Consider the following 27,733-nt stretch of genomic DNA (forward strand, 5'->3'; position numbering starts at 1 on the left):
TAGCTAGTTATAATCTCATTTCGAGGCACTTTTTGAATCCTTCCAAAACATCCATTTTTTCATTATCAAGACTAAAAACAGCCAGTTTTCCATCCCATTACTTCTATGAAGGACAGGGACAGTAGAAAAACACAGGAAGAAATCCTCTTAGAAATTATTCTTAGGTTCATTTAGTGATTAGAGTATTGTCACTAGTTTTTGAGAGGAAGGCTTGCTGAGACAAAGTGGAACCATCTCCTGTGTCTTGCACAAGAGTAAACTCTTATCTGGCAGTCTTCACACCCTTCCATACCCCACGCCCAAAAATATTAAACAAAATTGCACATAAAAACTTAACCTGTACACAAGGATTGAGAAAATAGCCAAAATTTTTGTGATTTCCATACACATGTTGTTTTACAAACTCAGGATGAGACCCAAACTGGAAAGGCAGGCAAACTATAAGAGAATCCTCTTAAGAGCTTAATAGGTGTGAGTCAGAGTCTAACATCAAATGAAAATCTACTTCCTAAATTTCCAAACAAAAAGGAAAACTGGAAAACCAGTTTAAAAGTCAAGAGGCCTGTAAAGGGATTAATGGCATAGGATACCTTAGAACAGCATCCAGACTTTTTTATATTTCCCGTAACTTACATTCAAATCTAGTTAGGGTTTCCCAGAAACTACCCACTCTATTATAATTTCCAAACTGAAAAGGTTGGTATACAAAAAGGCAGGACACTTCATAATTTTATCCATTATTTTCCCTGGGGCTCTGGGAAAAACACAGACCAAAATATGAAACCATATTCTACTCTGTGTTATGAAGGTTTTTTTTACTTACTCATGACATACTGCCTGATCATCTCCAACAGGTCATTGAGCATGAGTATATATGCACATGTGCAGGCTTCTATGACAGAGGGCAAAGTCAGACGCAGGTCTCCTGTGCCTAAGTAGTTCATGCTAACCACTAGCTCTGTGGAGAAGTTCATCCTGCAGTTTGGGGCTGACTCTACTCACTCACTAGTCTCCCCAGAAATTGTGTAGATGCTATTGAGCAACAGAGTTGGCTCATCAGGCCTAAATCCCACCAACCAGGCTTGGCACCTGTCAAATCACACCTGGCATATGAGCAAGAGCTGGTTTTCTAAAAAGAAAGTCCACTTCAACGGAGGGCAAGACAGCGTCTGTAACACTCCTAAGTGCAATGCAAAGCTTAGCTGAGCAAAATCAGACCTACATAACAGCTGTACAGTAGTTTCAGACTAGACTCCAGCACAAACCTCAAAACTCTCCTTATAATGTTATTTTAGGATCTCAGACACAGCTCACAACCCAACCTTGATTATGGGTGTTAAGCACTTGTCAATGAAAAAAACCATGTAACAAGAAGTAACCCTGAACTTGACAGCTCTGAAAACAACTTACACGTAAGGAGTACATGAGAGACAGAGCAATAGTCATCACATATGGACATACATGGATTTATGTCTGAATTTATGTCTGAGTGCATGTGCACATGTCTCTGTGTGACAGAGAGAGAGATAACGCACACACACTTGCACACAGAAAGTTTCTGATGATTAATTAAACTTAGTAAACAGCCATCAGAATCTGCACTTAACCTAGCCATTATTGAATCAGCACATGAGCCTACATGAGGACGTGGAAAGAAGTGAAAGTATTAGACTACTTCAAATTAATTAGACAATATGATCAGCTCAGGAGAAGCACTGCATTCCCAAGCAGATGAAAACAAGATGACATTTCCTCAGTTAAGAAACTGGCATACGAGCAGATGCAGCCAGCAAAAACAGATTCAATGAAGAGAATGGAGGAAAAGAACTGCAAAAGGTCTCAAATGTAGAGAGAAGAAAATTAATCTTAAAGCAGTACGAAGAGGAAGCCAATGAACAGTTTCAGAGATATTGGTGATGTGGTCAGTGACAGCCAAGGAAAGCACTCCCAAGACTTCTTTAAAAAAAAAAAAAAAAAAAGGCAGGTGAATTACATGCTAGGAGTATAGAGAAGTGGAAGAATCGTGGGTAAAACAGTATTAGCAAATAGTAAATTCACTGAGAAAAGAAAAATAGTTTTGATTGTACCAAACTACTGGAAAACTAGTGACAGGCTGGTCGCAAGTCAAATCAGATACATCGTGCACTGGTTAAATCACTCACAAGGATGAAGGAAACGCACATTCAGCTCCTCTTCTGCCTGGCAGGAGTTGAACCTACACCTCCAAAAGAATGACCCAGTCCAAATACCAGGTGGTACAAAGAGCAGAGTCAGCCTGCTCTGCCTACCAAAACCTAAGCGTCCACCTGACTAGAGGGCTGTTAGCCCTGCAGTCGCCAGCCTCATTCTGCAGCAGTAAAGCAAAGCACACTACTCACATGCACAACGGGACTTTGCTAGGAGGGGGAACTGAAAATACCCCTACCATACAGCCAGCAGCCCAGCACTCTTCCAGGAGGGACTCATCTAGGAAAGTGAAGGCTGAGAGTTCAAAAAAAAGGAGTCCTACAAACAGCCATTTTGGTGAGGAGTGGGAATACTGATCCAGGCTCACAGCAGAGTCCGTAACTCCTGGGCTACCACCACTGATTTGCAGTGCATCATACGGATTTAAAAATAAGCTTAACAAAAAAAACACCCCAACAGACATAACATTTGCAATTTGAAGGGCAAATTTCATGTAACTGGAGACAAATCCCATATTGTAATCAGAGACAAAATAATCAGGTACAATCAGATTTGTCTTTCTTGAGACTTGTAGCCCAGCAGATAACCCTTCTTCACAGCTCTTAATACAATTTGCTAGTAATTGTGACCTATCCCAAAACCCCATTATTCACCTCAACTGGGTATCACACCTAAAATTCGGGAGATTTACATGGAGTTTTGCTTATGGAGGGGCCTTCCTTTCAACTGCAAAAAGCAATACAAAAACATGACAGACGTGAAATACCTTTTCTTTTAGAAACCTAATCTACAATTCCAATTGGTAAAGACACCTCTTGTGGTGTAGAGACAGACAAGGATAATGCCCTACTCCTGAATGAATACATTAAGCTGCACTACAGATTTCAGCAGAAATTAAATTTAATAGCACAGAGTTCTGAAAATGCCTGTTAAATCCAGTACAATGTGGTATCTCAATATGTTAACCCAGTTTAGGAGGCTTTTACAAAACCAGCATTTTCAGAGAGCAGTAATGTGAGCAGAACTCCATAGGTTAGATGATTTTAAAAATTCTATATGAAAAGAAAGTCGAGTAAATTAATGGCCAGCCTTGCTCCTCCGTGTTACGAAGCCCCGGCAGACAGCACAGCAGTTAGCCTCCTATAACACCTTCACTGTTGACTCATTTGTGAGTCACCGCATTTTTAGCAGAGACATCACGTTGCAATTCTGTTGTTAGGAGCCAGAGACATCCTGTAAGAAACAATGTATGCGCTTTCAGAGCTGATTCAGACCTGTGTGCAGCAGCAGAATAATAATAATGTGCCGGCATCCATGTCTCCCCTTCTCCCCCCAGCCTATCAAGTGGTCTGACTGCTGGCTTTATATAAGCAGAGACACTGCCATTTTAAAGCTGATGATTTTTTGTTCTGTTTTGTTAATGCTTTTCACATTGTTTATTGCCAGGTTAATTCCTAACCAAGCCTTTAAAAAAACAATAAATTCCCCAAGCCCGTTCTACTTGTTTAAACTGCATCACCTGTGTCCCACGTTATAAAATTTTAATTAAACAAACTTAGTTGCTGGAAGGTAAAATAAAAAAAAATTAATTTACAGTGTTTATCAGAAAAAAAAAATCACCTGAGTTGGAAGCAAGAAAGAAAACTTTGAATTGCAGAGTTGTTTGGAAATCATAAATACAGATAAACAGAAGTCAAAGGAGGTATGTCAAATTGCACCTGGAAGTCCATGGTAGAACTGTCCAACTTCTTTACAGGAAAAGTAAATGCATACCAGTCTCAATCCTAAGAAAAATCTCAACAATAAAAGCCAGTTTGGAACTGGTTAGGATTAGCACTCTCTCATGAAAATGCAGACAAATGGAGTTAAGGTACCTATCCAAAGACAGCCTTTAATACAAAGGCGCTAACAAATGCCAGGTTCCCAGCTGTTCTTGACATTTCCCCAATGTTTATAGCGTTCTTCTGGATGCTGTACATTTCTGTGATTAGAAATAATAGACTACTTTGCAGCATAAAATACACCAATTTTGGCTTTAATGGGAGCTGTAACACAGAGCATTGCGTTTTGTTGCATGATACACTACCATCTCCCAGACTTCAAGAGATGAAGAAGCCTTTTTTGATAAGGCCTTTAAATCACAGAAAGGTCTTCCCATTTAAAAAAAAAAAAAAAAAAAAAAACAACCAAAATCTTCTGGAGTTTAGATGTGAGAAAAATATGTATAAAGAATATTAATCAACTCATTGTAAGGCCAAATTTTACCAGAAATAAAAGGAGTGTTTCACAAGACAATTTGGCTGGATTCTCAAGAAGCAGCCCATAAATGAGCAATGAACTGCAGTCCAAACGTAGCTTTAATGCTTGGGAACAAAAGTCCTAGTGGCTTCCAGTAATATTTATGTTCTCCGGAGCCAAAACCCTTTCAGACTTTTAAGTCACCTAAGGCAAGGCAAAAAAGATGCACTTAGGCAGAACCTAGGTGCCTATGCCCACTACTGCACCACGGAAAATCCTTCTCCACTGCTGCTTCCTAAAATTCAGTTGCCTAAGCAACTGCGATCAGGACTTGTAAACCAGGCAGTGAACATGCACAAGGAGCCCTATCGCACATTTAGGAGTTAAGGGTTGGCACGAAATGCACAGATGGCTGTGCCGCCTTTCAAACCCAGACGACGGAGAAGGAGCTGGTACCTTTTTATCCAACAGACTAGCAGAGAAAAGAAAAACACAAGCTGCAGGCTCAGCTGAAAGGATTGGAGTATGCATCTCCCATTTCCCTGCTACTCATACTTCAAATTTTGCTGGGGTAGGTCCACTTCCACCTCCCCCTCTAGAGCAGATTTACTTCACGGGCAGTATTTCAAAAGTAATTGCTTCAAAAGATGAAAAAGAAGATGCCTTTGCAGTGAATTAGTTAGGCAGTCACCTGGCAGAAGAAACACTAGATGAAAACCACAGAGCAAAGAAAGCGTATGTGCTCTAGGTTATGAGCATATTGGATACAAGACTAACATACCTGGCCCCTAAAGAACTCCAAATATTTTAAGATTCTTGTACTTTTGAGGGATAATTCAAAACACTGCATCATTGTAACATAAAAGAAATTCCTGCACAGGGATGTGAAGCTTTTCTGCTCAGTTGCTCAAGGCCAGAATGAAGGCTTAAAATAGCCATTGCTGACTCATGCTATTTCCAACAAGATTATAAAGGGGTGAAGGATCCAAATGGATTTCTACCACACTAAAAGTGCCTGTAGGCTTCGATTTACATGGAGGTGTTACCAAACATTGTTAGGAGTTCTTTCACAAAACATTTTTCACAAGAAAGTGCTGACTGCGTAAACTAAAAATTCCACAGAGACATCAGTTTTGATCATCAATCAATTTTGATTAAATTTGCATTGGAAGTATTAGTCTAAGCTGATTTATCTGATCTGGATTTTTGGTTGAAACGAATACGCAGAAGGATTAAACCAAACTGTTAAGAGAAGTCACCTTTAACATTCATGTTCAGATTACTCTTGTGCCTTCTTCATTACCAAGTCCAGGGAATATTTAACTATTCAGATGAACTGGAATCGCTACAACTGGAAACCCTATATCTAAATTAGCATAGTGTGGTACAATAGGATTGGATCCTTGGTGACGAGGACCTAACATCGACCCTATACACATTTTCATAGGTCTTACTTCAGACTAGCTGTAGTCTGGTTTTCTGGGCTGGGCACCCATGAAAGGTTGGAGCACAGTATCATAGAATCATAGAATCGTTTAGGTTGGAAAAGACCTTTAAGACCATCAAGCCCAACCGTTAACCTAGCACTGCCAAGTCCGCCACTAAACCATGTCCCTAAGCACCACATCTACGCGTCTTTTTACCTTCAGGGATGGTGACTCAACCACTTCCCTGGGCAGCCTGTTCCAAGGCTTGAAGAAATTTTTCCTAATATTCAATCTAAACCTCCCGTGGTGCAACTTTTGTGACTTCATATCTCTTTACATCTTAAAGCCATAATCCTGTGGTCCCACATGTACGCGTTCTGTATCTTTTTGGGTAACTTTTTACTTTCATCCAACAGAACACAAGTTTACGTGCTCTGAAATTGCTCTGCAAAGTGAACTGGAGTGTCTTAAATAGGGAATAATTAGGAGATTTGATTCAGAAGTGCCGTCATGATGTGAACGATAATGTTAATGCAGATCTATGAGACAATCTCTACTGTTCACAGAGCAAGAGCATGAACCCAAGCATTTCCAAGCAAGCACCATACTCACTGGGGTATTCTAGAACTTATCTCGATTTCCATTCAAAAGCTCCAAGGGCTTCAAGTGTCATTCCAATACAAAAGAGAAACAACTGGTGGAACTTCCATATTTTCATGAGAGAGAATTCTCATTTCTCTGGACAGCTTGGCTGTTATTGCTATATTACCATTAATACCAAATACCAGGGAAGATGGAAAACCGATGTTGCCAACTTGTACAAAAGTCTCCATTTTTATTAAAATTGCAGTCCTGAAGGCATGTGATTATGTAAGAATCTTGGGTTTCATTTCATGAAAAATAAAAAATTCTTCCCCATGCAGAGAAAAACATGAAAATGTATCCTCTAAAAGAACAAAAGCCAGAAGGCAAACAGAAAGAAATTAAACTGAATTTTTTCGAAGAAGATCTCAGCGTTTTCAAGGCAATCTCATGAATTTGATGGAAGAATGATTCTTTTTTGGACTATTTGTTGTCCCAGTAACAATAAGATTTGCCCAAGGTTTTAACTCCACCTCCTTCACACGTTATAAACTACGACATGTCTGGCCTTGCCTCCTTAGTTAGAATTAGCTAGCATGCTCTTGACATTGTACAAGGCAAAGGCTGTTGCCTCCTAGGCAAAGGGCATAAGGCCTTTGTCCAACCCATCCACACTGCAGCAAGGACAACCCGGTTCCTTGCGAAGATGTCATGCTAGAGTTGCGTGAAGTATGGCAGAGCTCAGACTAAGCCTGTGCCTGAATATCTGCTTGCGTGTATTCAATACAGCCAATAAAAAGAGTCTCAGCATGTTCTTAGATTTAGAGCCACACTTGACTGACAAACATGCCCCAAGGGGGGTTGTCTCTACTAGCAGAGCCTCTGAATTGGTACTGGCCCATAAGTAACCAGACTTGCTTGTCCCTGGTTTTCTCACTCAAGAGGGTGGTGGGTTTTGCCATGAAGTAATACACCTGATTTGAGAAGAATTAATACATTTCATATCTGCAGTCACCAAGCAGAACGGCTTCCAACTAATGCCAATTTGATGCAGAATTTGAATAAGGTTCCTACCATTTGCCTTACGCAAGGCAAAACTTTCTGTAACGCCCATTCTGAGTTGCACCCTAGCTTACACAGGATACAGAAAACAATCCCAGCAGCTGTGACATGTAAGTAAAAGGAAAGCTATGAAAGACTTTCCTATGTTGGGCTTTATTGGGTTAAGGATACAGTATTTCCCAGATTATATGCAAAATACAAATTCCACTTACCAAAGCTTTTCCTTCATTATTAGCTTCTGGATAGTGTGGGTTAAGCTGGAAAAGAAAAGAAGTCAAATACTATCTCGATAGCTTTTAGACATTTCAGTATTCAGGGGAGAGGGGTTGGTTCATTCCTCTATTATGCATCCACCCTGCAAAAGGACAGTGGAGTATTTAGAAGCAGTATGAGAACGAGAGTATAAGAACTACCAATTCAACTTCTGACTGACTTAACTGGCTATGTCCTCGCTTCAAAAAAAGTCCATCTTGCAATCAAGCTTGTTAACTCAAGGGAGGAATCTCAAATAACCAAAACCAAAAAGAATGATGGAGAAAGCACAGTTACTAATCTAAACACAGCAAGTTACAGCCACCCACACACATAAACACGCAACCACTTCCAGGATTGACCTTGAGCAGATATATTGAGATAAAAACTCACATGCTTCAAGTCTGCTGAGATTTTACAGTAAGACAGTGAACTCAGAAAAAACATATCTTTTGAAACAGGAATGGCAATGCCACTATAGACAAGTGTTTAATTACCCTGTGATTCTGTTTAACCATTATTAACGGGAATAATATTTTCTATATCATACCAGGATTATCAAGCATTAATTAATAACTAAAGTAGTATGAGAAGCTTGGATGAAAGACACTATATAATAATAAGTGTAAAGTATTACTATTTAACAGTGTTTAATATGATTTTACTTTTGACGAGGGAAATATGTAGACTAGAAAATGAGGGATTATGTAGGCAGATATATACTCAAATAAACAAACACACATACACCCACACACTGGCTGCACATGAAACCTTCCAAGGTTTGACTTACATAATGAAACAATTTTGCCTCAATATTTACCATATTCCCTGAAACAGGATATGCCTTCAAAATGTTGAAAATGCTGAAGTGAAATTATTAGTTATATAAGGTAATTTCATTTTTAAGCAACGACAGCATGTATACATCTTACAGATAAGTACAGTCATTTTCTTGGCTTGAATTTGGCATTACCAGTGTGGAAAAGCCAGAAGTGAATTGCACAGTATACCAGTAAAACTTTTCAATATCATGTCATCATACATCTAACATTACACAGACAACTATTGTGAAGAGTTTTTAAGTCTACAAGGTTTTTATTAATACTCTATCATTTATATCCCTGTACACAAAAAAGCCAGCTCCTCTCCACATCATGAGCCTGAAGGAAGGAGGGAAACTTTTAGATATTCCTAAAATTGCTGAAAATACCTTCCCTCTGTATCATGACTTGATGTGCTAACACAGAAATGATCAAAGGCTTGTTCTCCTGTCTTCATTTCAGTATTTGCATTAGCCACTGTGTTACCCTCACAAATCTAATTTAGAGAGCCTGCTTTCCTCCCTGCATTGACACCTATCCCATTGACACCCACCCTTGCATTTTGCTCCTCCATGACATTCTCACACAGTCTCCTAGCTCCAGCTCCCACCTACTTCTGTTATACAGCAACAGGAATGGGAGATGAACACTGAACAACAGACAACTAGAAGATACACATATATACATACATGTATGTATACATATATATGTAACTGTTTTCATATAGGTTTGGTTTCTTCAGAAGTTCTCACACTTTTTTCAGCATTACCTTTGTTCACCTGTCACCTTAGAATAATTCTAGTTGCCAATTCTAACAGCCAAGCTCGCCTCTCTACCTTTGGTCCTCCATCAAGAACAGAGAAAATTATCAGGCGGTGCTCCTTAATCACAGCCACACACAGTGGCCTTCCAGCACAGGTGCAGAGAAAGTACAGAAAGGCTAAATTCAATCCTACCTTCAGATTCTGCTGGTTGTAAGCAAGCGAGAAAAAGTCTGGGTCATCTCAGGTTTGTCACTAGACTCAGCACAGAGAACCATGCACCGAGGAACAGATCTTCAAACGGAATAAATCTACGATGTTTCATTGAAGGACCCGAGTGAATACAGTTGTCTACCCAGTATGAACTGGCCCTTGAATTCTGCTATTCTTCAGCTGTTTGCTTTCAACGTAATGATGCTTTAAAAAAAAAAAAACATATAGCAACAACAGGAGAAACTAGAAAAATCTCTCTCCCATGCCACTTCTTGCCTACTTTAAAAACAACTAAACAGATTGCCCTCAAATTTCCTAAAAGGTTCACTTGTGGACAGAGGTTGAGGGAGACAGAAGGCTCAAATGAAAAATAAAGTGCAACCTTAATGATGGTTTTTCTTGCCCCACCATAACAGAAATAATAAACCTAAAAAGATGTTGTTTAGAGAAAGTTTTGAGATGCTGACGTTAAACAGTAGACACGATGCAATGCAGTTTTAGGGCTGATGCTCATGGCCATTTTTAGCTGTGCTGAGCAGATGCCACTTTCATTTTCTTTTCAGCTGAGGTTGCTGGTGCTGAGCATCTCTGAAAATCAGACTATTAGCTGTTATCCCATACTATATTCTCCAGGTAGACGGGCATAAATCATGTAGTGTTGTATGTCATATTACACCTGTTCTGAGTACTTTTCAATATCCAAGTACAGCAGAATTAGTTAAGGACACAGTGACAGTCTTAAGACTCCAAAATCTATTGATTTTTCTGATTTATGTAAGATCACCTCCATGTTCTTCAATAAGCCTCAAAAACAAAAGAATCCTTGAAAATAACAACATTAATAGTTTTTTCCTTGTTGCTAATGAAATCAAGTAAAATTATTTGCAGGCGTTTAGAAAGCAAGAACACTATGCTAAAATAGGCCTCATTTAAGCTCAACCATCTTCAAGCTTTTTTGTGTCATTGGATGTGTTGAAGTTGCAATGTTACTGAAGTGTAGCTGAAATACAGTGCTGTGTATTTCCATAAAATGTCTCTGGAAGGTGCATGCAGTCAATACACAGTAAGAACATAATGCATTGTAAACTGCAGAGCTCAAGCAAGTGTGATTGTATAAATCATTATTGTAATAGCTTCACTATATGTTTGGGGGTTTTTTTAGAGTATATCTCCAACAGCTTCTTTTCCAATGCAGAATAATCCAGAAATCCTAATCCTCCACTGCTTGTTTTTCAACAAACTTAGGTACAGCCATTTTTCACCTTTCCATGGATGGGAGAGAAAAAGGTATCACAAAATCAAAGTTCAGCTTCCTCATGGCTGAGAACTAAGTATCATCAAAGACCTTGAAACTCATTTAATGTTATGGCACGCTCATGAGACTCACTATAATATCCCAACTCTCCCTCATTACGTAAAGCCACATAACCTAACCACCTGAGTAAATGGCAATCGCTATATGGTGGTAAGGAAGGTGCGATCTACATCAAGTAGCACAGACCGCATTAGTAGAGAATAACTAGGGAAGGGCAGAGGAGAGTTCACATCAGTGAAGCGGTGAACTGGCCACCTGATAGTAGTTGTGCCCGTTCTTCACTCCACTGCCATGCAGAAGGCCAGCTCTATTGTGGGGATTTTGCAGTTGGGCAAGGCTAAGGTAATCAGGTCTCACAGCTCCAATGACAATGATTTATGACACCACAAACACTGCATCTTTTTCAGCTGCTTATTCATATGAACCCAGACCCAAGTCTACATATCCTCCAGCCTACGAAATATCTCCTAAACTCCAGAAAATGGGGCTACCACATCAACTTTTCTTTCACATCACAGCACCATGGAAGACATCACGGTTTCACACACACAGGCTAACAGTGCAGACTGACTTAGGTGCTGCATGAGCTTTTCCTTATGCTACGGCCCTATCAACAGGTAAATACCGCTGTAACTGCAAATGCAATTTGTACAATATAGTTCACAGGAAGTATCTGGGACCTCAGTTTGTCTTGGACTCAATCTACTGGGGAGAAGAGAGCTTGGAAGCAGCCTAGAAAACTTGTCAGCAGACAAGGACTGTCAGTTCCATGAGAAGGCAGCCACCACCACCACACAAGATCATGTTTTTAAACACTAAAATCATTGACTATTTTGGCATTTACAGGAAGATTTGCAACTACAGAGAAGATAATACATCCTTTAAATGTAAACAGAAATTGCATTTACTTGCACACTTTTCTAAGAAGCCAAATTCCCAACTCATGGGCTACAAAGGGTATCTGCAAGAGCCTGAAGGTCAGGGTCAGCATTGCAGGTGGTCCTCCTGGGTGTATAAAAATTGATGTTTCTTAGATAGATTTCATGTTCAGCCTTTGTACATGGTGGCATGTAAAAAGAGTAGTCATATGAATGCATACATACACCAATATATTTGTACTGTGGAAGCACCAGAAGGCCCCCAGTAGACAGTATGTGTGACAAACACATAATAGAAGCCAGCTTTTACAGGTGGAAAATTGAGGTATAGACAAAGTCTTTAACCATTTCTGGTTAAAATTATTTGGAAGGGCAAAGAATCTCATTCCTGAATTTTTGCGTAATGCCCTCCTAATGTGATCATCCTCCCGTACAGTTTGCATAGTAGGAAGACGACTTTCACCTACGTGTGTTTGTGTGTTATTTCTGGTATTTGGTGCTCAGAGAATGCAAGTGCCCTGCTAATCCTGAGAGGTATCCTGTTAGATCAAGTGCCAGAAGTCCAGGATCTGTCATCTCAACTGATGACGTCTCTACTGATTAAAGCTAGTCAAAGTTCTATCCTAAAGTTTTCAATACATAAGACACTGCATAATCTCCTGAGGTTCTACTATTGAGCAGAACAACTTCTCACTAATATGTTATTCCTGGCTTTAATTTTATTTTTGCACCTTCACATAGTAAGATATGCTTTACAGTCCAACAACTGAATTCTAAATCTCAGTCCATACTGTGGACAGTTCGACATTTCACCTTTATACTGAATGCTGCTTTCCTAGACAGAGGAATGCATGGAAAGTACTCAAACAGGCTATTTTTGGACACTCTTAATTAAGAAGGAGAGAGAGCAGTTTGGGGAAAGAAACACCCATGCTGATTTTAATCAAATTTTGTTGACTAGGTAAAGGATATTTAAAACATCTCGTCAGGGAAAGAATTAGATTGCCAAATTTCAGCTAAACGAGCATTTTAACAACTTGATTAAAACCCACATTTATGAAGGAAACCCTGACAGACAAAGAATAAAAGGATCTAATTCAACACACATAAACAGTTCCCATTTCATTTGATAACCAGCCTGTTAACACACAGCCGGTTACCCAATCAACAAGGGCAAGTGTTTCAGGAAAAAAAAGCCACCACAAAAGAAAAAAATCCACTTCTCAAATCCTTCATCTTCATTAGGCTTGCTTTGTTCTTTGTTAATGTCATACTGATTAGTTTTCAATAAATCTAAAGGACTTTTGCACAATTTCAAAGACTTCAGTGGTATTCAAAGGACTTTTGCCATCTTATTAACTTGCTGGAGAAAGACTGGCTATGACTCTACCTCGATAAACCCCATTCAACACTGCCACAGCATTGGCACAAAGTTCCTGGTAATCATCATCTGAGGAAAGTTTAGAAATCTTAAAAGGCCTTTCATTTCAGGATTGTATTTTGCTGCTGTTTTGCTTATGAGCCGTCCCTTAGCAGATCAGACGAGTTTCCAGGGAGCGGTGGAAGAAGTGAATCTTTTTGTCCGCTTCAGGCCCCCCATGCGGCACAAGCAGAGTGAAGTGGGCAGGGACAGCGTGGGGGAGCTACCTGCTAGTCAAAAACTGGGATGAGAATCAGCTCTGGCACCAATTAGCCACCCTCATCATAAGAAGAAAGGATAGGTCGTCTTAATGGCATTTTTAGCTGCTTCGGTGTGCCTAAATCACCACTGATTTAAAGGTCTCGCATCAGCGGCATAAGCTGGAGCTGCGGCAACATGTAGCTCTACATTAGGCTAGGAGAGAGCGGTGACTGGGAGATCCCTTTGCTTCTCCTGTGATCAAGGGCAAGAACCTGACCACCCACCGACGCCTGGTGCTCAGTCCCACACAGCCATATCCCATTCTGCAGAGGAAGTTAAAGAAAGGAAAATGTCTAAGGCATCCTTTAGTCTATCCTGAATGCTGGGCCATAACCTCAGCATGAGCCTCAGCGACTCCATGCCAACATGTGCTATATGAAAAAGCACCCTCATCTTTTCAAAGGTTATGTTCTAAATATTAATATCCCATACGCCTTTCAGTGATTCTCCCAGAAATAACTAGGGATGATTGAATTAGACATTACTGAAATTTATACCGTTAAAAAAAAAAAAAAAACACATAAAAAAACCCAACAATTAAAAAAAAAACACAAACCACCATGAGGGAAGCCTTCTAAACCTCCATCAAGCATCAAAAATAAAGAAAAAGAGGCACAAATATAATTGAATAAAAGCTTCTTAAGTAATCTTGAAATAATAACCAAGAAAAAAGCACTAAAGAACAGACCACATGTCTACATTTGCTGTTTTGGAACACATCAAAATGCAATACCAGCAGATGTTGTATTTTTAATAACAGAAGCAGTCCTTATAATGACTAAATGACAATAAATGCTGCATTAATGGCTTCACAGTTCCCTTCCTCCTAAAGCTCAGATGTATACAAACACAACTCAAACCCAGCCAACTTCAGACAGGACTGAAAAAGCCTAGCTGAGCACAGGCTCACAGATCACTACTGCAAAACTAGTTGGCTGGGGGGAAAAAATCCTTCCTCCAAGATCCAGATTTCTGAAGGTATTTGCACACCAACAGATGCAAATGTTGTTCCTAACTTCCACCAATGTCAAGACAAGTCAGGCCAAGAAATTTAGCTGCATTCTCAAGATTCTGAAAAACCTTGGAAAATCTAGCCCTGGGTTTTGCTAAATGGACAGCTTCTAACTCTGTCACTTTAAAAAGCAACATCCAAGTCTGTGGAACTGGTCAGACCGGCTCTGTAAATCAGTAATCCATTCTCCTCCTCCTCCTCCAGTCTCTGGATCTCTTCCATCCCTCCATGCAAAGCTGTAAATTATCCTTCACTCCTTATAGTGCTTTAAAACAAAACCACACTCCTCCTATGAGACAGTGAAAAATAGAAATAAGGCTTACGGTGCTGAGTTCACCCTGTTGCCTTGGCAAGCCCTTTTTCTTACAAGAACCTTTAATCACTGAGCCCAACAGATAGAAACTAATCAGAATGCTGTATTAACATTTAATGAAGAGACTGGAAAAAAATGACTCAGAAGATTTTGAAGCAATCTCCAGGTAAGGTCCTGCAGTGCCAACAAATTAAATGTGTGAGCAGATGCGTGAAGGCCTTGGTGGATGCTGCCATCTCCTGGTACCTTCTCTGGTTTGCAAACTGTTATCCTTGAGCAAAAGGTACCTGCACATCTTAAACAAGGCCATTTTTATCCAGTTATTTGCCTTACTGTTTCTAAAGGCAGAAGGAACCACAGAGCATTTACCACTACGCTCTCCTCCTCTGCATGAGCTATATGAGTGGATAAATAAATTTTGCTGTGAAGGCTTGCTTCCATGTCACCCCAAAGAATACCACTGGCAAACAAGGGTCTCTTTTTGCTTCCTGAACACAAAAGATCTCTGAGTAGTCCAGTTTCCAAAAACTGGATATCAAAAGACCTAAATTATGGCCTTCAAATATTCAATCTCAGTTGCCTTAATAAAACATTCTATGCAGTACTCCATTTTCCACAGCATTTTAAGAAGGTAAAAGAAAAATAAGTTCATAAAACTACAGAAAAAGTTTCTCCAGGGCTCCAAGGGGTTAACCCTTGTTTATAGCCTCAAGTTTAAGAACTGATTTCCCTTCTACATTTTTTTTTAATCTTAGCTAATGCTGAGGATACTATTACTCATACAAATATGTAATCTTTCTTAAAATCTCATTAAATGCTTTGTTTTCTATTCTTGTGGCAGCAAGTTCCACTTCTTCACTATGTCCTATTCAGAAGGCAGGAGAGGATTATTTTCTATCAATATTAACTTGAACATGCACTCGGCTATCGTCACCATGATCCAAATCAAGTGATCACTACAACAGGATTAAACTTATTATCAACAGTATGGCTCTGTCCACCCAGATAAATGCATATTATAATGATATATATCATATAGCAGGCTAATAGTTTTAATACTGAGACATAACAGAAATCCATTTAAAAGAATGTAAACCAAGATTAACAGCGGTTCTCAATTTAAAGTGAATGATGTACATAAGCTTCTCTGAAAAGAAACTTGGGCAATTTTGACAGAAAAGTAGGGTGAGATAATATGGGAAGAAATTATTCAGGAAAGACAAGAGAAATGTGAGTAACTTTTATTAGCCATCGATTCAAGGGTTCTCAGCAAGTGGTTTACACCACCACAGGGTGAAATTCAGCTGACAGTCCCACAAGGCAAGACCTTTGATGCTGGCTTCAGCAGTTCCTGTTAACCCACCCCAACCACTTGTGCCCCCGTGCCTTAGCTCAGTGACCCTGTTTACAGCACAGACTATTCCCTCTTTCCCGCACCCTGGAGTCTGTGCCAACACCACCTCAGGGACGGCACACTGTATCACGGGACCGCAATCAAATACCTGTGGAAACACGACATTTCTGCAAGCCTACGTTGCCACTGAAGTGCTCTTACCACTGAACTACAGCCTTGATGAGTGGGACTGGACTTCCTGTTCAGTTTAGAATATTCATATAATTGTCGTTTCATCTCATGTGCACGTAATGCTGTGCTGCTCAGGACAACTGGCTTCAATCATTCCTACCTTCAAAATAAACATCATTGAGCATCTAGTGCTAAAACAACCCCAAAGCTGGAAGTATGTTTCATGTGGGATTTTAACAAAAGAGTTTAGAACAAAACTCTGATCAGAGTTGATCCATTTTACAGCTTAAACCCTGTACTTTCACTCTTGCAGGAAGAAGAAAGCAAACCCTCTAAGAAAGCCAGAGGAGTTTTCCAGTGGGATATGCATCGGGGATGCACATCAGATTGCTACTTCTGCCCAAAGCAGCTAGCTAGTGGACAGCTTTATCTCTGTGACTTGTCCATCACCAGAATATGTGCTAAAGAGCTTGCCATCCCAGTTATCCTCTACAAGCCATCTATGAAGTATATTCACATGTAGAAGTTAAAAACGGCTGTTATGGAGGCTTCAGACCTACAATGGTCAAAGAAGTCCAGGGGGTGGCTGCACAAGTGAAAACTGTTAGAGGAAGTCCAAACCCATCAGGTCAGTATCTGAGACACCCTTGATCCCTGAGCATATAAATGCTCATGTTCCACTGACTTCAAAGGCAAGGCTACTCCTGAGAGCTTTACTGAATGAGGGCCTTTATATGAGCAACTATTTGGTTTAATGAATGAAGCACACTACAAGTCAGAAAAAGTATGTTTGGTTCTGCTATTACCTCTGAGCTCATTGCTTCAACCTGTTGCATTGGCCAGCCTGTTCTCACTCTTCTCTTTCATCTAGAAGAACTTCAGGGCACAGATTACCTTTTGGTAACAACACCAGTTGCTCCTTTTGGAGCAACACCAGTAGTCTATGCACTACCTTGGAAGACACAGTAATAATCTGAACCCTTGTTTATGGCCACAGTTTTATAGAATCACAGAAGGTAAACATTAAGGCTGCCATCTTACCTGCATTATCTTAATTCATTTAGTATAGTATAGTTAATTCAGTGTTAAAGACAATTACCTCACCAGATTTACAGCCATATCTTGGCCAAGGTATCTAGTAACTCTAGTTTAGTTTATTCAATTAAGTAAAACAGAATTATCACAGGTTTTTCCTTACAAATTCTGCACTGAGGTTATGTACGTGTTCACAATGTTTCACAAGCAATGTACTGTGGTTTATCTATTGTCTACTGCAATATCTGAGACTAGCATGTGATTTGATATTTGCATATAAATTTTGTGATTATTTTAGCAATATTCATCTCACCTGAGAAGTTCAATATGAAATGACAGACTTACCCTGCATTTCTTGTGTGTGCATGTATGTATGCATGGGCACACATATTTCTGTTTAACATCCTCATACAGCAAGTGTTAATAGTTTCAGTACAGATTATCCAGTTTAGAAATCACAGAACTGGAGCTGCTATACATGGAGAACAATATTAAAGGTGCATGTTTTCATTCAGCACAATCAATAAGCTGATACTCAGTTCAAAGTGACTTTTATCCTGGTGATTAGAATATTGAAAAGGTTAGGTGTGTTCATGAGAAAGGCACAGCTGTGTGGTCCCAACCTGCAGCATTTAAAAGGCTGTTCAAGTAAATTGCAGCTCGCTCCCACACACAGACAGATAGATTTGGGTGCATTCTACAGGTGGTACATGCACCGAAAAGACTTTAAAAAAATTTGGGAAAGTCTTTGTTACTTTGAAGCATTCAATTTTCACCTAACCTTACAGCCTCTCTTCATAAATATAAAAATTCGAAATAATTTGGGTCATTTTGCTGTAACCAGGGCTAAAAAAAGAATCCTCTACAGAACTTTTTCTAAAAGACTGCTGACTCTGTGAAGATGAGAATAAAACTCGGCAGCCTGGATCTTAGCTTGTGGCTTAGTGTCTAAATCTCCTGCTAAGGATCTGGCTCAGCTCTTTCAGGTGAAATCAAGCCCTTCTGACACTAACAGCAGAACTCCCACTACCTCCAAAGAAGATAATTTCTCTTTCCAGTTTTTCAGCTGAGTATTTGGTTCCACTTTTTTATTATTTCAATGTTTTGGGTATGTCTGAGCCAGTGGCTTCAGGTTTCCAAATGCCAGACATGGAGGACACATTACCACCTATCCAGATTTCCAGTGTCTCAAGTCTTACCACCAAACACGAAACCCCTTCTTCAGCATATCCCTCCTGTGACAAGTAATTGTGTGAGAGCACACATGCATCTGATGCATCAGACCGTGTCCCCAGGATGTGCATGGCAGTAGGGGAATGACAACGCAGCTATGTGCAATTAGCAAATATCTTCCACTGGGTCTCTTTTAGCAGTGGCTCTTTCAGGGTGGCTCACCTTCAGCCCATAGTCTAGTAGTAGGGTCTAGGTTGTGCTATGGTATTAGCAGGTCTTAAGGAAATTCAAAGCATATTAATGAAAATTAGCCTGAGTAATGCCAAGTGGAAAGAGGATTAAAGGAAATGGTACTACTCGAGACTGTGTCAGAAGTCCGAGGTATCAGAGGACCCTTAGTCTTTGAAAGGTAACAAAAGCTGGATGACTGTGGTTCTTAGGAACATGGAATTTAGGACTTACATATCCTGACTTCATTCTCTCAAGTTCCTAAGAATTAGATTTACAAGTACTCACCTATATGTTTTGTTTACCGAACAACTGTATTGCCTCACTTTTTTTTTTTAAACTTACTTACTGTAGTATTGAAATATTGAAACACCTTTACGTTTATTAGTTTTAAATTCCTGAATTCTCTGGGGCAAGTGTCTTGAATTTTCTTAGTCCCCAGATCATCCCCTGGCCTCAACAAGCTGCAGTGGCATCCCTTCACTACATGGCTCAGACCCACTGAGTCACAAATCAGGCTGACCAGTTACATCTGGCACAGGAAGCCTCAGAGAAAAAGAGAAGGTACAGCACTGCTCGCACAAGGTACAAGCCTAACTGCGGAGGAGCAAAAGGAGACACCTGGGTGAAGGACACTTCTGCTCATTGTCTGAGACTTGACCCATGCAAGATTCCACTGCAGAAGTGTCCGTGGTACAAATCAAGCTGATTTACGGAAGGATGAAGGAAGGAAAAGATGGTTATAAACAGTGATTAATCCTGATTTACAATAGCTCAAACTGCGACAGAAATTGTACCATTAGCCAATAACAGAACACTTAAAAGATTGGTGAATTTTGTTTATGTGTTTGTACTTATTATTCCACTCTAGATATCATTATCATGGAAGCTTAAACAAAATCAGGTCATGGCAATGTGTGACGCTGTTGATAATCCGTACCATGAGTAATCTTCCTGTGCTGCAAGAGCACAGATAAGTGTTCAGTAAGCTTTGCCCAATTGATTTAAAGTTAGTTCATGCACATTAGGTGTCTGCCTGCCTGTTCATAAATCTTTGGCGTGTCTGTCTGGCTGCTGTGTTGTGCCTGACATGTGAACTGTGTAAAATACAGTTCACAGGTTTTTATTACATCAGTACCTTTAATATCTCCACCAGCAGGTATTTTATACTTCATAGATACAGTAGATAATGCTGCTCTCCAGTAACAACATATCACCTCTGTTCAACCCAAATGCTCTTCCAGCAATCACCCTACTGTGCCCATTGTACTCTCCATATTACGAGTCTTCCTGATGGGTATTTCCTTTCCAGAGGTAGAAAGGACCTAAGCTCAGGTTCGACATTCACTGTAGCGTGACACCTCTTCACATGAAGATTTTTCTCCTGAAAATCCCTGAGCAGATGAGGTATGGTGGGAGAAGGAAGCCCATCAGTCAAGAGTGCTTGATGCCCTTCCTGATTCTCCATCAGCCTAGCTAGTCTAAATAAAATCTTTCTACTAGGAGCATCTCTCACTGTAAGCAGAGAGGAAAAAGGAACCGTCTCTTAGGTGGGAGTACTGGTTGCCACTTGAAAATTAGCTATTATTAGCCAATATTAACTACACAATAAAGCCAGTTGGCTTCAGCCAAGCCAAAGTATTGCTACAGTACGGAGGCAGGAGCATAGAGCAGAGCAGTTAAGGCATGTCAGCCCACTGCCTTTAAAGGGATGATGCTCTTGGCCTATCAGGTTTCTAACTTACACTGTGAACGACTGCTAAAACCAATGAAAAGATCCAAATTACGTTCAGTCCTAGATGGAAAATAGTATCAGTATCTGTCCTGGTGGTCCACTGTTTATGTTTTGACACTGGTTTTGACATAATTAGAAATAAGTAAAGGTTTGATAGCTCCTGTTTGCTCTTACTCTGAAATCAGTGCAGACTGTGACAGGAGCTGGAAAGTGAAAGCAGCACGCTGGGAATACTAAGGACTTGTCTGCATACAGAAGCTGCACTGCTGTAAACGTAACTCAATCCAGTTAGAGCAAGTCTTTTTTCAGGGATGCCCTAACATATAGTGATTTGTATCTGGCTCTTGTAGTTGTCAATTTTCACACTCATGCTTGCAAGCATAACTCAAAGAGGCAGTCCTGCACAGACTTAACTAAATCAGTGGGAAAAAAACCTACTTTTCATTCCATTGATATAACTTGGACGCAGACAAGTTCTAATAGGGATTAGATATGACTTAAAAAGTTCACAGCTTCTTGCAACCAGGGAAAAATCCAAGGCTCTCCCATTTCACAAACTTGGTATTATCTGCTCTCTTTCAGCTTTTCAAGAGCCCTATTTTACTTTTAAAGACAACTACGGGTCTTAAAAGATGTTAAGCAGAGAGATAAATGAATCCAAGGATTTTCAGCATAAATATGGTAGATATTGAACAGTGGCGTTTGCCCTGGCTGCCATGACAACAAACAGCAGATTCAAGATTCAACAGCATAGCTGAAATTAAGGTTATACGTTGTCTTGAACTCACCTACTAGTGTCCTGTAGTTCAGAAATTTTTCCTTGCAACCCTTGGATACAGCAATACAGCATGACACAGCAGTGCACATCCAGTTCTCCCCATTCAGACCTCTTGTGAGAACTTTTCAGAGACCTACGTTGTGGACCTACCTACTATGGCATTTCTGAATTGGCAGGACCATGTATAGTACTTGGTTAGGCAGCACACAACCACTTGTTTAATTGACATTCTTACCTCTGCAGCTAAGTAGTTTCCAGTTGCCAAATGCTTAAATCTAAACAAGCTGTTCCACTGTCCTGCCCCTCCCCGGCAAGGGTCATGATGGACAACCTAAAAGAAGAAGTACCGATTTTAATCGTGCTCCTCAAGATCATACTTAGATCACTGACATGTCTTACAGCTCATTCCAAATAAAAATATGTAAACTATATAATTACATATAGTCTACCACAGAGAGGAATCCTGTGCTCATACTAAGCCCACCACAGATAACAACTACTTACACTTATTTTTTGCCATGTGCCAGGAAATACTCTTCCTGTTACCTTCCATGTTTTCATTAATCTACTCCCTGCAAACATGATGAGCCAAATTTTGCTTTAAAGTGACACGGTGTGAATCTGGAGCTCAAGAAAGTAAGTGGAGCTGCTCTACACTTACACAGGCACTACTTAAAAGCAAAACTCAAACCCTCTTACATTGTTGCACCACTTACACCAGCTCTATTTTTGACAACACTAGGGCCTTCTGATAAATTTTCCTTCAAGTGATAAAATATCCCCATATCATTTGAAATATCCCAGGTTGTTTCTTTTTCCCCTTGACTGAGCTGTAGGTCATTGGCTACCTTCAAACCTAGCAGTGCCTGTCTCTCCTAAGGAGTAATCTCAAATAACTACAAGTGCAATATACTCTTTTTCATACAGTCCTTACGCAGACAAAAATCAACCATTTGCCTGAGTGAGGAGCTCTGTTTTAAATGCACAAAGTTTGTTCAGCACATACGAACTTTTGGGTATAGGAGTTACATTACTGTAATAGCAAGAGTTTCAGATATACCAGTTTCCAGTGTTCCTCAGTTAAACAAAAATATATTTGCTAGTCATCTTCTCAAAATCACCCCCATTCAGGAACAACACCTTTATTCAGCCTAACTTTAAACAGATGTTGATGTGACCTGTTGCAGAAGAACAGACTCGATCACATTTGTGTGATTTCTTGTCAGTCATTAATTTCAATTTTCTATATTGCACATGAAGTCAAATATAAACACCCAGAACTCAGGATACATGAGTGTCATTCGATTGGCTTTGATAAAATCACACCATTTACGTCAAGTCTGAATTTGACTCTTCATCATTTTAGTGCAGGTAATATAGTAAGAATCCTCTCTCCACATGCACAGCAATAAAGCACCTCTTCAGTGTTCATCCCACACAAACCGCTTCATAAAATAATAATAGTTACGGGGAGGTGTATGATGATATCAAGAGGCTACGAATGATTCATGTTGTGGTAAAGTATTTTTATTGAACCCTGGCCTTCAGGCCCTAAAATATTTATAAAAAGAAAAAAATACCTCTATTTCCCACAGTGCTTTAGAACTTGTTGCAGAAGTGGCTGACTGACGTAATGTAGTACGAAGGAAAATATGTTGTTTCTTCTCATATTCGTCACAGGTCAGAAACTTCTCTTGCTCTGCATGAAACAGCCTAACAACATCTCCCTAAAGTAATATGAAAAAGAAGCATTATTAAGTGGTAGGCAAAGCCGCTAGACTCATCCTCTATATCTGTACTAGCTCCAGTGATGTCAACATAGCTGATATGAAGAAAACATTTATTAGTTTCCTGTTGCTGGAGCAGGTACCAAGTGCAGAGCATACAATCTCGGCACTAAGTCTGGAAATCAAATGAGCTAATTCAGTCCTGCAGGAGACCCATGCACTTTTGTGAAAACAGAACTTGTTTCAGAACACTGCAATGAATAGTGGGCAACAATTAACCTAAAGGTGATTTTTAATTCTAGCTAACTTTACTAAATGGATTTTTAAATCTCTAATCTCTCTTAGTATTTAGGGAAACTGAACAGATTTTTCTAACATCATATTATCTCATCTCCTCTACTCTGCAACCAAAACCAATGCCCCCTCTCTATTTCTTCTGCTGGCATCATTTTTGCTTCCTTCTGCCTCTCCCCAAGGCTTGAAACACTATCCCCAAATGGGTCTACACAGATATACCATTTTCCCTTTCAAATTCTTCCTCAAAAACTGCTGGTACCTTGATATCTACTGAAAAACAGCCAGTTGATAATGACTTATTAAGGTACAAGGAGGACAAATGAAATGTATTTCTTTAAAATGAAAATGTAAGTGATTTCAGGGAGTGATCTGGAGGCATGAAGCTGTGCAATCCCTCAGCATTTAAAGCTACATTGTCCTATTACAGCTTTTGTCATCATGCCTCACTCCGTTCTGCAAGCTTGTTATACCTGCTTTTAGCACCTTGGCATAAACTGAAGTGTCAGAGCTATTCTGTACAGAGCCCTCATCATTCTGGGCTTGAACTTCATCTTTTCTCATGGATCCTCAGTTGTCTCTGGGACGGGAAAGGGGCTGGACGCTAGCACAATCCAGACAATTTCACTTAGACATTAACACAAAGGAAAAAATATTCTGGCTGTTGAAGGACAGTAGTAAGGGATCCTCAACAGCTCCATAAAGTCCTCATTTCTTCTGTTATTCACCATGTAATATTTCTCTACAATCAAATACGGCATGATTTTTCAGATTCAAAAAACAACTAAAAAAATCATACTTACTCCTTTCAGTACATCATCTCGATAACTACTGAATTTCATGAACAAAGTTATTTTCCAGCTTGTGTTACAGTTGACAGCATTTACCTTTGGGGGAAAAAAACAAACAAACAAACAAACAAACATAATTATAGTCTTAAGGGGTGTTCTTTTCTTTTTGAGACATTTTATTCTTCTAAAAGACCACATCATATCTAGGGTGGCAGGGAACATGGCTTAGCTACGTATTTGTACAGTTCCTAACATGGGTCCTGAAGCTCTCAAGTGTTAATAATAATGATGTTGATGTTGGAGAAGATTCAGTGGGCAAAATGCTACTCTGTCTGTTGACAGCCTACCAAAGACAACATAAAGAGCTGTTGGAAGAGGACTTATTCTTACATCAGTGAGAGTTTCAGATGCTCAAGCAAACCTCACGAAGCTTTCAGTGCCAGGCAGAACTGCACCAAGAATATTTCATCTTGGTTTGTTGAGGCCAAGCTAGAACCAATGTTTAATACTGGCATCTCGCCCATGGTGAGTTCTGGTTACCAGTAAAGAACAATGTATAATACATCTCAGATCAGCAGTTACCCCTCCTCCCTCCACTGAACTCACCTCTTTGCAGCCAGGGTTATCTAGAAGCTCAATGTTGCTGGCATGTAGAGGCTGCCCTGCATTGACTGGCATGAGAACAACTTTATCTCCCACAACCACCTGGAAGTCAGAAATAAAATGCAATTTAGACCTATGTAATTATCCAATAAAATGAAGTAATGTTACATTTTTAGAAAATGACTCAAATGCATGCTCTAGGAATGGCACTCAGTGAATTTATCTGCAGACAATTCACACACCAGCTCTGTTCGCCCATGCCTCTGCAATTGCTTGGGTTCAAGATTTCACACTAATGAATCCTTGCAGTCTCAGTAAGCACGTCACCCAGTTCAGCAGAAACTCGAGATCATGAAATAGATACAAACCTATGAATTCCAAGAGCAGTTCAATTCATCTAAAAGTTACATTAACTACTCTTTATTCCATATATACTGCCAGCCAAAAGGCAGAGAAAGCTTAGAAAAGAACCTGTAGTCAGGCAGCAAGACCTTTCCCTCCCTTGCTGTCAGCCAACCTTCTCCCATCAATGTGTCTTTCATTTCACAAAAGCCTTAAAAATTTGCCTGTGACAAGACTTCTTTAGCCCAGTGACTCCCCAACTCTGTGGACCATCTTCTGGCAAATGTCATGACAGGCTCAGGAGTTCTGCGATTTAGACTGCATGACTGAAATCTGGAGAGGAACATAAATCACTGGAAATTCAGAGAGAGGCGAACACACTCCATCCCCTCTGCTGTTACTCCCTAAATGGTGTTTGGAACTCAGCAGAGGCAGCAGGTACATCAGCTGAGAGACCTTGTCTCTATGAGAGGAATTCCTAGCTGACTCCCTACAAGCAAATTCCCACGCCCTTGCAATTCTTTACCTATACAGACAGGGAAAAACAATATATGAAAATGTCTCTGACCTAAAAAGTGCTTAAGGCATGCATATGGACAATTCAACAAATACCTGGGAGGAGGAAAAAAATAAATAATTTTAAAAAGAAAAGAAAATCAATCCCCATAGATTCGTTGGCACTAGGTCCTGATTTGCTTATGCTGTTCACAGCAATTTTAAGCACACACACACACACATGAAGACAAGCGGCTACATGTGATTTTTGCTATACGAAATGCTGTGCAAGCCATGCTTTCTTTTGGAACACAAACAAAAATGCTTTCTGCATTGATCAGCACATTCCCTATGAAAAAGCAGAGCCCAATTCAGCCTTGTGTAACTTCAACACAAGTGAATTTGGCCCACTTATTGCCAAGGTGAAAAAAAAGGTTGCTTGTTCTTTACCAACACAGCTAAAATAAACAGTAGCAAAAGACAGTGTCATCATGCTCAGACTACATGTAGAAATCCTATTTGATCCAAGTAATGAGAAAAAGTTCACTAATGGAACCAAAATAATGACAAGATGCCTTTAAGATACATTCCTTATGGAATACATTCCTGCATGCCATGCTTCACACAGACATTACTTACAGCCCATTTTAAGAAGTTATGACCAGACAATTCATTAATCAAAAAACCATCAGGCTTGCATCCTGCAAAGTGGAATCAGGACTTCAAAATTATTGCAAGTACACCAGGACTATAACAACTTAATTAGTAAGAGAGCACATCACTGAGCATCTTATTTAAAAATAAAAAAAAAGGAGGGGAAGGTATCTTTGAATGCAAGCCTGTGACTACCATGGAAGTAACCAGAGGAAAGTAAATGTACACAGCTTCTTTGCTGTAGGCACACGTCTGAGGAAGAACTGTTATGTGGGGTCATGGTTTCTGTCTCAGTCTCCTCCCCTGCTCCAAGTCCATATCAGTAACCTGCCCTCAACGCTGGCCAGCTCTGCCAGCTGCCACAGAAGCAACAAGATATCCTATGTTCTTTACTTTTCTTCTTTTTCTTCTTGCTTCAAACCTCCATAGGTGGTTGGGAAGGAAGGGATAGAGGCAATTTCACAGCACTTGTTTCCTATACACCCCCCACCAGTGATGCAGAAAACGAAAGCAAAATGAAGAGGGAATCCTATTCTCTTACATACGGCTGCCTTGGGCAAGCTGCAAGTCTGCTCTTTTGTGTTCCTCCCATCCCCTAGCCAGTTGATTTCTGGCTTCAAACAATGCCCCAGCATGCCCAAAACACCTGAGTTGGAGCACTTGCATGCCCACATGCCCATATTTCTGCCTGTAGAATTGTACTGTATGGAGATTATAGAAGACAGAGCAATGTATTCCCAAGGTTTTGCTCTGCAAAATTAAAATTGACACCAGCTCTTTCTCCTCTTCCTTAGGTACCCTTGGGCACAGCTGGCCACAGTATGCTGTAGACCAGCAGTGGGTAATAGTTTGACAGGTCTCTGGGTCTTCTTCCTTACATATCGACAGGAATTCATTGCATCAGACACACAGCTTTTGAGGATTTCATTCCTGATTCCTTTGACAAAACTCTTACCCTTTCTGGTCTAGATAAGAAACTTCCAAAGAATTATTAAATTCATAGTGAAGCCAATGAGAATTCAGCTTTTGAATTCAAGATAAACCTACAGGGTCCTTCAGTCTTAGATGCAGTGGAGTTCTTCCCACACAAAGTAATTTCGAAATTCATGCAACCTTACTTGTCCATGTCTTGGTGGAGTGGGTACATTGAGAGTGGGAAGAGCCAGTCAAAGCCAACTACGTTCTGTCTTCTGGGTGAGGGACCAGCACTGGCATCACTTAGAGCAATACTGTCGTTCATATAAACTCAGTAAGCCCACCTGTCAGCTACTTCTACACCATAATCAAAAAGTAGGAGCAAATACTCTCGTAGAGGTGTAGCATATCACAAAGACTGGCAGTTACAAAAGGTTATATAGCTGTGAAGATGCAGTAGCAGTGATTTCAGTTTGGACTAACTATCCAAGTAGGTTACCGGGCACACCGAAGGCTCTCCTACTCCATCTCCATTGCTTTTATGTTATAACCACATCTGCCAGTGGCACTGCTGACACACTTCAAAGATCGGGAGGATCAACAGAACTTTCCCACAGATGGCTGGGCATTCCCCAAGTCCAAGATCACCTCTCTCAGCATGCTGCAAGATCAAGCTTTCAAACCACTCAAATGGCA

At 40.1% G+C, this 27,733-nt stretch overlaps 1 protein-coding gene across 3 annotated transcripts in view; it reads right to left on the minus strand.

Annotated features, from left to right (window-relative positions):
- Positions 1–27,733, minus strand: part of ITPR2 (inositol 1,4,5-trisphosphate receptor type 2) — a 269,451-nt gene that overhangs the window by 193,058 nt on the left and 48,660 nt on the right. For 2 of the 3 annotated variants that reach the window (XM_075506773.1, XM_075506756.1), the window contains 5 exons: positions 24,635–24,733; positions 24,041–24,124; positions 22,797–22,943; positions 21,452–21,547; positions 7,709–7,753 (listed from right to left, as the gene is read on the minus strand). In XM_075506773.1, coding sequence (XP_075362888.1) covers positions 7,709–7,753; positions 21,452–21,547; positions 22,797–22,943; positions 24,041–24,124; positions 24,635–24,733 — 471 coding nt within the window. The remainder of the gene's footprint in view (positions 1–7,708; positions 7,754–21,451; positions 21,548–22,796; positions 22,944–24,040; positions 24,125–24,634; positions 24,734–27,733) is intronic. The other variant, XM_075506765.1, reaches the window with a different exon arrangement.

Source organism: Mycteria americana, chromosome 1 (genome assembly GCF_035582795.1).
Source record: "Mycteria americana isolate JAX WOST 10 ecotype Jacksonville Zoo and Gardens chromosome 1, USCA_MyAme_1.0, whole genome shotgun sequence".
Lineage (NCBI taxonomy): Eukaryota > Metazoa > Chordata > Aves > Ciconiiformes > Ciconiidae > Mycteria > Mycteria americana.